Consider the following 11611-nt stretch of genomic DNA (forward strand, 5'->3'; position numbering starts at 1 on the left):
TTAAATTCACATATAAGAAATCTGGCAGAAGAGAGACATCTCTGAATATTTGAACTACCTACACTATGTCTTAGTAGGTAAGTTCATGAAAGGAAAAATGTTAATTATTCATAATGCTTTGCTGTACCATAGAACTTGATTATTGAGATTATCATTTGTTCAAGTTGCATGTAGTAGGAAAATATATCAGGAATAATTAATTGTATTCAGGATGTGATGAGGTAGATATATCCACAGAGGACAATTGAAAACAGTAGCGGTGTGGTATTGATTGCCTTTCAGAGGGGGAAAAAAAATCTTGTCCCATTTCTAAATGTTAACAATTCAGAGAGAAAAAATCCCACTTGGGAAGAATGCTTTCCAGGTTGCTTCATTGCCAGGTGTTTGACATTGAGTGGAGCCTTAGATGAATGAAGCTTATGGCAGCTTTTGGAAATGACCGACTCTGGGGAATCTTGGCTTCCTGCTGTGAAAGTTTCTATTTTCAAAGCACATCAGTTTCAGTGGGAATGTTCCAGTGGTCCCATATGCTACTTCTGACAGAGGGGGAAGTTTTTAACCTGAATATGAGACAGCTACTGAAGAGGTTTCCCTTGCTGCTAACAAAATGAATTTCAATATGTTGCCAATGAACAAGCGGCATGTTCCCAACTGCTGATGGAATTTAACTCCATCAATTATTAATGGAAATTTTGCTTTGTTTTCCTTACTGCCTGTTCTCTTTTAACTCAGCTACCTGCTTCTGATAGGACTTTGTGGGTTCTGAAGCTGAAAAAGGAATCACCCAAACAATATGCTCATTTGCTTTGAAACTCTTGCTATATTTTCCTCCCCTCCCTCGTACGCTCTCTCCTTGACCTAGCAGCGGGAAGCCTTTGTCTGAGGTGTTCATCTGGAACAACTTTTCCACACTTGTTTTCATGTTCTGTTAGATTACAGGGCAGCAGGCCTACCTTTGAAGCTCCCTTCTCTTTTGTTTCTTTGCAGTGCACTCCAGTAATTAACTTTGTCCTTCTTTTATTTGTTCCAGTCAATCGCAGTCCACTCTGCTGAGCATCTTCTCCCAGGAGTACCAGGTTAGAAGTTTTCTCCTTTGTGAGGGTTGACAGGTGCCTAATTGAATGATGAATGTCCCTTTATTTCTTTGTAATTGAACTGCCAGCTTTCTGATTGGTTTGGAGGATGTTCCCTTTTCCACATCAAGCACCGCCTGAGTCTCAGTGGATGGCTGCCAAGCCTACCCATCCATCTGTCTAATAACATCTAGCCTTTGCTTATTTGGTGGACCTGTAATAAATTATGCTAAACCATTATTATTCTGACAATAATAATTTCCCTGTGTTGCGTGGTTCCATGTGCTAAATGTTTGCTGACTTGCACTGTCAGTGCTGCTTTCCATTGCTGACAGAGATGATGATAAATGACCATTGCCGGAGTGGCAGAAGGCAAGAGAGGCAGAAAATGGAGTCATTTATCATGAGATGACAGGTGTCAGTCAAGTGGCAAGTCTCTATGGAATTACTTTTTGTACTTTTTCAAATAAGTTGTTTTTAAGCAATGTTCTTCCTGGTTAAAAATGCCAATTGAATTGTAAAACTAGAGTGCACCAGACTTAGATGGAATTGAATTGAGGGAAAATTAATACAAAGGTTGAAAGAGAGAACAAGTTTTTCTTTGCCCTCTGCAGCCTTCAGTAAACTTATTTAGATTCAATTATTGTGACCTTACTGGCTTTTACATATATGGTACATTGCAGTACAGTCTGAAGACGTTCAATTCAATAGGTAGATTGAATGTCATTTCTGTACAGAATCTAAAAACATAGTTCAGTTTATGTATCAAGTTGTAGCCAAGGAACATGTGTTTGGGCAGTCATGATTTCTGTGTTTTGATCTATGACACATTTGTAAGACTCTGGTTTTTTTCATTTGTCTAGAAACAAATCAAAAGAACACATGCCAAGCATCACACAGCTGAAGCTATTGAAACTTACTACCAAAGGTATGACCTCCCCACCCCAGTTAAGACTATCGTCATAACTACTAATTATTGTGGCAATTATGAGTAAATTAGCTTATTAGCTTATTAATATAATTTCCTATTAAAAATAAATTTTAAAAAATGGGATGAGGAATAAAGAACAGTGCACCTAAAATGTTTTCAGTGAAAATGCAGAAATTTTTCAGCTTTTGGTGAGGCTAATTAAGCGAGGGTTCACTTCCTTAGCTCTAAGTCAGGATAACCAAATATTTTTTACAGTGTGTGTGATCGCATTTATTATATATTGCCTATAGTTTGTAATTACAGGATTTCTTTGTCAAGACTAATACTGATAACTTCCTTACAGCAAGGGAGCTTGTTCTCTTACAGTTCCTTGTACTTTTAAAATGGCATTTCTGTTACACTACAGAAAGTTGCACATTAAATTTATCTGTTGCCAGTTTGAGCACTAATTTTTAGATCACCGCTGTTCTATCAACAGAAGTGTCAGAAGTAGCTGTTAAGGGAGGATGAAAACCTTTATGTCATTTTACAGTATTTTACAATTGTTTGCATCTTAAGCTAATAAGTTATATTTGCTACACCTTATAGTTTGTCTGCTATTTCTTTAGCCTTTATTAAAAATATTGCAATGACATAATTGGGGCATACTGATAACTGGTAAAGATACCCAATTAAAATATTACTTTGTAGACTGACATATCTGAGGAGCTTGCATGGCAAGTGAGTTCATACTTGTGATTACAGATGTCTGGTATTTATGCTTCATATTATTCTGTATGAATCAGAAAAATAAACAAAAAGCCTTCATTTGTAAACAATTAACTGTGCTTCCGCAGAGTCATATATTTAAAACGTAAGCACAGCCTGATTATATGAGACACCAATTTAGAATATCTACTGTGAATTGTGATGGTTTGGGGGGTTAATTTTCTTTTTTTAGTGGTTGTATTGTTCTGTAAAAGTTTGTACTGGATCACATTGCACTTTTCCTAGTGTTGATCCTTATTTAGGAAGAATATTGGCTTAAAATATTGTTGTGTTAATAACCATGTAAATACAGTACTATATTTAATTACTTTTCACTAGCAAAATTTCATTGAAGGGCCCTATGTTCATTGTAACTTCTGTGTAAATAACCCTTTTCTTAGAACATATGTAAATCATTTCATTTGCTTTTATAGTGATTGTGTTACTAGTTCCAACAACTTAATCCTCAAATGTGGGACCAAATTTTGCTTTATGCAAAGCAGCAGTTGTTTTGGTGTCAGTAAGGTTGTAGGTATGATTAAGTTTGGCTCACATCAGGTAGCAGGATTTGGTCTCTTGTCCCCTTCTGTAGTGTCTGAAGTATGATAGCAGTACATAACTAATGCATTATGTATGAAGCTATATGGTGGTGGTAGGGGAAAATCATTCTTTACGCTGTTTCTGGGTATTTCATATTGCAAATGTATTAACATGGAGGAATAAAATGCACATTTTAAAATCAGGGATGTTCTGGTTAATAGTTAGAAAACTCATCTCCATCCTGTTTTAGTAGATTTACTGTGTAGTATGTTTTGTAAGCTACGGGGACAGACTACTTGAGTCAGAAGCCAGTTTGAAATACTCCAAGCATAAACATGACAAACATGTCTTCTCCTCTACTCTTTTGTAGCATCCATCTCACCTCTGTAAACCCTTGTCTGTGTTGTATGCTCCTTTCTATTCGCACCCACATACAAGCAAATAATTGTGCTCCTATTGCTTTCCTAGGTCAGAAACTACCAGTTTTTGAAGGTAGTAATTTCCAGTGGTCCCTACTGGGAGCAAGTAGAAGTACAATTGAATGGAGTAGTTTCTGTTGCTCTGCTGAGACTTGCTATTCTTAAATACAGGCAAACAGGAAGGCAGATTACAAGAAGGGTATCAGCAAGCTTTTCAGAACAGTATTGCCATCAACATGTGAGACCTGTTATGCCATAATGGAATTGCCGGTAGCATCAGAAATACCTGACAGAAAATTACACCATTGTCAGCTGTGGCTGATATCGACTAGATGCAAGTTTTAGAACATTAATAGCAAGTAAATCTTCCTGATTAGGTATTTTATTTATGATCTCTCCCTTTTTTTCTTCTTCTAGAAAGTTTCAGTGTTTAACTAGACGTGAGACATCTTGTTTCGTGCTTTTTTATGTAGAATTGAAATAGGTTACAGCAAAAAGCTTTTATCATTTCCTCTATTCCTTAAACCTCAGAGTGACTTGCAAACAAAAAGCACTCTAATCCTCTGTGAAGAGGTTCATGTAAAGATTTTACACCCATTTCACAGAAAGGTAAAATGATAAAGAATTTTTACGTCTCTAACGAATGAGCAGAAGAGTGGCTTCTGATGGATAGATGATGATAGAGCTGGAAAGGCTGTGGTCTTATAATAATGTCAGTAATGATGTGCTGTACAAATACATATAGGATAAATGAGCAGGTTCAAATGTTGGTAACTGCTCCTCTTTTTCACATGGCTGCAATGCACGAAGTGGCTTCCACTAATAGAGCTTCTTCTCACCAACTCCTAAGAAGAGGTTTTAGGCATCATTGAAGTATAAACATCAAACGGTGAAAGTAACAGAGCTGAGGAAGGGGATATTGTATGATGCAATGGTCGGAAACATCACTGTGTATTCATATTGGCCTAATACCCTTAAATGGAAATGATAAGCCTTTGCCATTGATAGGATAATGACTTTCTATCACTCTTTATTGGATCCTATATATTTCTTTTATTTTCTCTGGAGAATATTCATTTGATTGTTAAACTCTGATTTCACTCAAGTAAGCCTTTAGTATTCAAACTACTGCCCAGTTGATAAAATCTGGATTAAATTTAAGAACGTACGTTTTTGTGCATAGTAATGAATTGCATAAGATATACAGGTGCACCACCACAGTTGAAGGTCATGTGGTACCCAAAATCTGTAATTGAGATTGACATATCTTGCAGATGAATAGGAGATGACCCCGGAGAGTTAATGATTGTTTAAAATACTTATTTCTTAAAAGATTTCCCATTAAATACTGTGTACTGGGATATTTTCCCCCAAATGAAAGAGAATCACAAGGGATGCTGACTTGTATAAACTGGCCTTTTCTTGCCACTGCAGAATTACCTGTCTTTGTCTTGTCTAGATACCTGAATGGGGTGATGAAAAATGCAGCTGCCCCTGTATTACTGGAGCTGGCCAATGAGGTAATCAACTTCACTTTTTTCTTTAATCTTCCAGTGTAAAACCTAAGGGGCATATCTATAGTGACTTCAGTGAGAAATGTAATTAACCTAAAAAATTGGTTTCAAGGCACATTAGACATTTAAAATGGTTCCCCAGTCTGTTAGTACTTACAATAATTAGACAAAAAGCCCCATTTATTAATAAATCAGTTAATGTAATTAGTCTGTTAACTTCAAGGAATGTGTAAGAAACTCTGAATTTGTATTTTGCTGGAAATCTCAGGCAGATCATAGATCTTCAATGCACAAACTTATTAAAATTCCACACTGATTAAATGGAGTTGCAGCATTTTTACTTATATTTGATTCCTTGTTTTCAATAACAAAACCCTTCTAAGTTTTGTTGGGGTTTTTTTTAATAATAGGAAGGGTTAAAACAGTTCTTTTTCCTGACTCCGTTTTTTCTAGTCACACAGATTAAAGGATGGCTAATGAAAACTGCTTAATATAAAGCAATTAGCAGAATAAATTCCTCGGTATAGCCATTTCCTAGAAAAGCTGGTGTATGTAAAGTTCAGTATGGTTGCCATTAAAGTCTTGACAAATTCATTGATGCTGTTTATTAATTACAATATGAATCTGCCTTGGGGTGCAAGGTGTTATTTGCTTTTAAAACTGCTATCTAAAGCACTGCCTTAAGATGTAAAAAGTTTGAAAGAGTGGCAGTGAGCCTCCTAGAAAAAAGAGATTAAATATCTACCCCTTAAACTCTAAAATATTTATTTACAATAATAATAACAATACGATAGCTGATACTCCTTGCAACTGCTTACGCAACCCTCAGAGGGATAGAATGAAATGTATGCTGTTTTGTGTTGCATTTTAATAGAAAATGGAAGGAGGAGGCAGAAAATGAGTGTTTACATTAAAAATGTCACGGCACTACGAACATTAAGTGTTGCAACAGCAGCAAGTTCTACACGTAACATTAGTAAGAAAGAATGGTTTCTCTCTCATGTACATTTCTGCAGCCGGCAAATGAGTGATTACCTATCAATTACTAGAAGGTTTTAATGGTCTGTGAAGTGTCCACATACCCTGATCATACAGTTAGCATAGAATAAGGGATTTATTTCATGTTAGTGGTAATGTGTAGCTTCTTACCATTTCTGGAAAAGACAAGTCTTAAAGTACTGAGAATAGCATGTACTTTACATAAATAAGTACAATTTTATTAAGAATTTAGGTAAAGAACCTTATTTGTGATATATCACACCCATATTATATGGGAACTGTCATAAAAATATTTCAAGCACAAAGTAATATATCTGTTACTGGTTCTTCATATATTTTTTTCCCATTGATTTAGAGATGGTGCATATAATTTCTGAGTCTAGTGAGCATATCCTTGTTTATGTTATACTAATGCATTTTTGCAATTCAGATCAGAGATCTATGCAGTTCAGAAATAAGTAAAAATTAAATCTGGGAGAAAGGGAAGATATACAAAGAACTTATCTGCTTCTGATTTTGTAGTAGCAGGTATATGAGAAAGGCAGTGTATTTTCTGACTGCTGCCTAATGCATTAGGGAAATGTGGCAATAACCAGCACCAGATTACTGCTTCCAAACAATCAAGCTGCCATTTTTATATGATAGTTAATATTTAAATGACATACTCTTGCATCTGCTGACAATTGATGTAATGGTAATACTTTATGAGTCAATATATATTTAATCAGTGGAAACTGTAAAAATTGATGAGAAATATATAACATAGGTGCATTACAGTGCGTAGCAGCTCTGTTAAAGAGCAAAAGCTCCATATTATTATCTTTTGAGTTTGTTTTCTTGAGGGTTTGGGAAACTACTTTTAGTTTTTTTTTTTTCTTGCCAACTTCTTCATATTGTGTATGTAGTGCAGTGGACTAAAATAAATCTCGTTGTTAGATAGGAATAATAAAATTAGTCACTGTTCATACAAATATTTTCAAGTGAGATTTGAAGCACTATGAATTTTACTTACATGCTAAATTCTGACATGAAGCATGATGGCCCGATTTCAAAGAAAGATGGACACATGATTAATATGAAAATTAGGGAGATGCAAGTACCTGAACTAATAAGGTAGTCCTTATTCAGGCTGGACTACCTTCAGTAATTTCACCATTTTTCATGTGTCAGCTGTGATGTGGGTTACTGGAAATAAGCAGCTCTGTGAAAAGCATTTCTCTCTACTTGGGGAATTTAAGGGCATCCAAGTACATACATATTTGGAAAAAACTGTATGCACAAATGAAGCCACCTTTTTTGTCTAGTTACTAAATCAAGATAAAATTTTTGCATTAATATTGAACTTGAAAACATGTCAGGAAACATTCAGTGTGACAATGTGTGAGCAAGTTCTACTGTCTCATAGTTAAAATTCTGATGCACTAAAGGAATATTATAATGGTATCCAAAAAGCTGTTGTAATTTCAGATGAAAATACACCATACATTTTCCATACATATAAAAACTATTGAAATGGAGGAATAGCTTTGTTAAAAAGGAAGATGTAAACTCTAAAGAAGTTTTGACCCAGCCCAGCACATCTGCTGGAGATGTTTATATTAAGGATATGTGGTGCCATTTGACGGGTGCCAAATATAGTGAGCATTCACAGCAAAGGAGCACCACTTTTTTTCCTTGGTGTGTAACCTTACAAAAGGGATTTTACTGTCATCTTTTACAAAGAGTGATTCAAATGCAATATGTGCAAACATAATAGCCAGTAATATATGTTATCTACTTTATTTGGTTTTCCACTGGGTACTGTGGATTGCTGCTACACATTTGGTTCAACTAGTTGAGCTTAATAATTTGGAAAAGCCACTGTTTCATCTATTTTTGCTCTTTATTTTAAATCTACAAGATTACAGTGCTGACAAATGTGCACCTAAATTCATTTACCTTCTAAAATACTCCTTTTATTTTTGTTGAGGTAAGGTGGACTTTGCCCCATCATTGATGGCTCGTATTGTGTTAGAAAGATTTCTACAAGAAAAAGAACAGGCCCTCCGTAAGTATCTTAGTAGTTTGGGGTTTTTTTTAATTATTTTAGGATATTTTTGTTTCAACTTTTCTTCTGACTGATATAAAAATAATTAATGCAACATTGCAAGTGAGCTAATGAGGGTAGCATTTTAGGGCTGGTATCTTCAACAGCTAGTGACAGTCAAACTGGATGTAAAAAGACCACCCACAATTTAATACTAGCTAAATGAATGCTTTCTTTTTCCCACTTAGATTTTCAAAGTATCTGTTCTTTCAGTAAAATAAAGGGTATGGGGCTCACACTACACTTAAATGTTTACAGCTATGTAGTTTAAAAGTCAGTAATTACTAAGAATAGGTCTTAAAAATAAGGCACTTTTTAATTTTGCAACATTGGAGAAATATTGCTGTTAAATGCAAAAGTGCATTTAACTGATCTCAGTACAAGAAAATAAAAAAAAAAGGAATGAAAGAAAAGAAAAGAATAGAGCTACGGCGGGAGGTTCAAGCCTAAATTAATTTGCCACTGAAAAAATACATTTTGTTATTTTCTCTGTGTCAACTGCATGATTAAAACCGGCTGTTAAGTGAGCTCTGGGGATGTGCTCGTAAAAGATTTATGAGTAATATTCAATGTGATATTCAAAGTGAGTCATGAATATCAGGGTAATTGCTCTCAGTGCTGGCTCTTTTACTAGGCAGGAGTTTGTCAACTGCCCCATAAATATTTGCCTAGTCTCATGTAAAAAAGACAATTTCATCTTCTGCATTTTTATTACCTAGTGTAATGTTTACCTTTGGAGCTTGACTATGGCAGAATAGGTAAAAAGCTTCAGAATATGCTTTATGCGTATAATCTTCTCTTTTTGAAAGCAAAAGATAATACCTACTAAAATATCATGCAGTAGCATATGGTGGTTTTTGTCAGGGATTTTTCCTTTGGTTTTCTTTGAATCTGCACAGTTATCAGTGACTGGTGGCCCAGTTACCTTCTGAAGGTTTCATTTGAATGAATTAAGTACTTCCCCTAAAAATTCAATATCATCTCAATAGATGTAGCCTCTAAAGTAACCTGCAGTGATGCTTCATGAGCAAATCACATGATGTCAGAATGGTATGGTTTCGATTTAATCAAGAAAGAGATTAAAGTGGATGTGTGTTATTTTCAACTTCGCCGCAGCACCACCATTTGTCAAAGTCAACCTTCTGATTGCTTTGGACCTACTGCTATCCAGGTCTTGTCAAAATAGTAGTCCGCACAATCTGAAGCAGGTAGACTGGCCGATGTAGAACAGTACCAAGCACGGTGAAGCAGAATTCATTGACTTGTGAATTATGAAGTTAATAGATTCGTCATAAATTTTCTGGCTATTAATTTATCTTTATAATGATGGCATATCTTCAGTACATTTTTCTTTTTTGTTTTGCTTCATTTTGTAGTGCACAGTCAAACAGAATATAATTTTGAGGTGTACCATACATCAGAACACATACAACTGCGTTGCTCGAATTAGATGTCTTGTAAGAGTGTGCCAGGAAGGCATATGAGTGTATTTAGAATCCTGTTTAGAAAGAGGCATTCCAAGAATGTGGTTGCTGGGGATAGGAGACAAATTGTTTATATAGCGCTATGTTCTTGAATTACACTGTAATTAGATGTAGTGAAATAAATCCTTATTTTGGAGCATTTTTAGATTTCATACCTGCTTAACTCAATGACAGTTTTGTTGTGATCTGAGAGGTTTTTTCCAAAAGTAGATTTGTAACACTTGATTTTTGGAAGAGGGAGATTTCGCTGTATAAAACACTTTAAAATCCCTATTTGTTATATAGCTGTCAGGAGGCTTACTTGTCTAAATGTGGAATGATAAAAAATCTTTCATGGTGATCAGAACTGTGAGGAATCAGTTTTAGCACTGGCTTTTAGTTGTACTAAGTAAAAATATACTATCCTTTGGAGTACATTTTATTTTTTCATTTTCATTAAAAGACACACGCTTTATGTCGTCTGTTACATGCTGTGGGTGTGGCAGGGGAATTGCAGGGTTTTTACAATACTGGAGAGTTGCTAAACTGATCTTAGGGAAGGAAGGAGCTGTGAGATACTCTGGCTTCTATTCTGACACTTTCTTCTCGCTCACAGCAGCGACCTGGCTGGCCTTTGGCAATGAAATTCAATGCACATGGCTCCGCAGTCAAATCATCAAATTTCCCTGTGTGTATATTAGAGTTTTGTAATGTGTTTCCATTATGAAACAATGCGGGGATAATTGTCTTTGGTAGCAATTAGCTAACAGGTTTGTTCAGTGCTATTGGCAGAGGCATCCATCATCCCCTCCCTGGCCACACTTTTTTGTCTACTGTGGACTATGGAGATCAATAGAATTCTGTATAGTGGAAATCACCCCAGCTTTAATGAGCTGCAAGTCTCAGTCAGTCTTGGGTTTGTATTTTTAATTTTTCCCCTTTAAAATGGAAAAAAAGCTTTCCCTCTGGGAGAGGAGAGTACTGTAGTTGTACTATTACTTACACTAATCAATTCATGGTCCTAAATTGTTTTGCTTCTACCAAAATACATGGATGACAGAGATCAGGAGAAGCATGCAGCTTATTGCTTCGGTTATACTCCATTTTATTAAAACATATCCTTACTAAAATACAGAGTACTGCTGTATTACACAAATTACTGGTTTGGTATTATCTTTGACTCTCTTGTGTATAGACTGTAAACCATAGCATTACACAATGCAAAGGATTAAAAGATGTCACGTAACACAAATAGTATTTAACCACTTCACAGTATTGTATTTGAAATATAAAGATAGTATGTTTTTTCTGTGCTTTTAAACACAGCGTGGTGTATCAGGTGGAAGTTGTTTATAGTGTGCGCATCTTTGTAAGCAAAAGTTTTTTGGGAAGGAGTTTTTTTTGTTTCTGAAGAATCAGAAACCAGAAAAGTAAATCTGTGGGCTAAGGATTATAGAAGTGGGATTATCACTTAGCAGTAATGTTTACATTCCTCTTTACAAGGCAGGCAGCAAAACATGTTGAAAGAAAAACATAGATCTTTTTTTTATAAAAACATCACTCAGCAATGGAAAAGTTTTCCACCAACTGGCCTATACCGCTAGGAAAGGAGCTTGCCGTTATAGAAGTTAGAGTAACTTACAGTATAATACTTTTAGGACTCCTTTTAAAAAAATATGGAACATGGACTTAAATTCTCCCCAAGCAGTTTAGGTATAGTGGGAAATTGAACACCTAGTAGCCTAGACTTCTTCAGTTCCAGAAAACAGACTTCTTGCTTTGATAACCTTTCCCCCCCCCCCCCCCCCCTCTTTGCTTTTTTTGTAGTATGGGTGGGGG

At 35.6% G+C, this 11611-nt stretch overlaps 1 protein-coding gene across 1 annotated transcript in view; it reads left to right on the forward strand.

Moving 5' to 3' along the window:
* Window positions 1–410: 410 nt before the first annotated feature.
* LOC104515007 (chromosome unknown open reading frame, human C15orf41) overlaps window positions 411–11611 on the forward strand; it is a gene marked incomplete at its 3' end in the record, with an annotated part of 38824 nt that continues 27623 nt past the window's right edge. Inside the window, exons 1-5 of the mRNA XM_010158832.1 lie at window positions 411–595; window positions 1031–1076; window positions 1937–2001; window positions 5170–5230; window positions 8198–8270. Coding sequence (XP_010157134.1) covers window positions 411–595; window positions 1031–1076; window positions 1937–2001; window positions 5170–5230; window positions 8198–8270 — 430 coding nt within the window. The remainder of the gene's footprint in view (window positions 596–1030; window positions 1077–1936; window positions 2002–5169; window positions 5231–8197; window positions 8271–11611) is intronic.

The sequence above is a fragment of the Eurypyga helias genome, unplaced genomic scaffold (assembly GCF_000690775.1).
Source record: "Eurypyga helias isolate BGI_N326 unplaced genomic scaffold, ASM69077v1 scaffold13879, whole genome shotgun sequence".
NCBI classification, from domain to species: Eukaryota; Metazoa; Chordata; class Aves; order Eurypygiformes; family Eurypygidae; genus Eurypyga; species Eurypyga helias.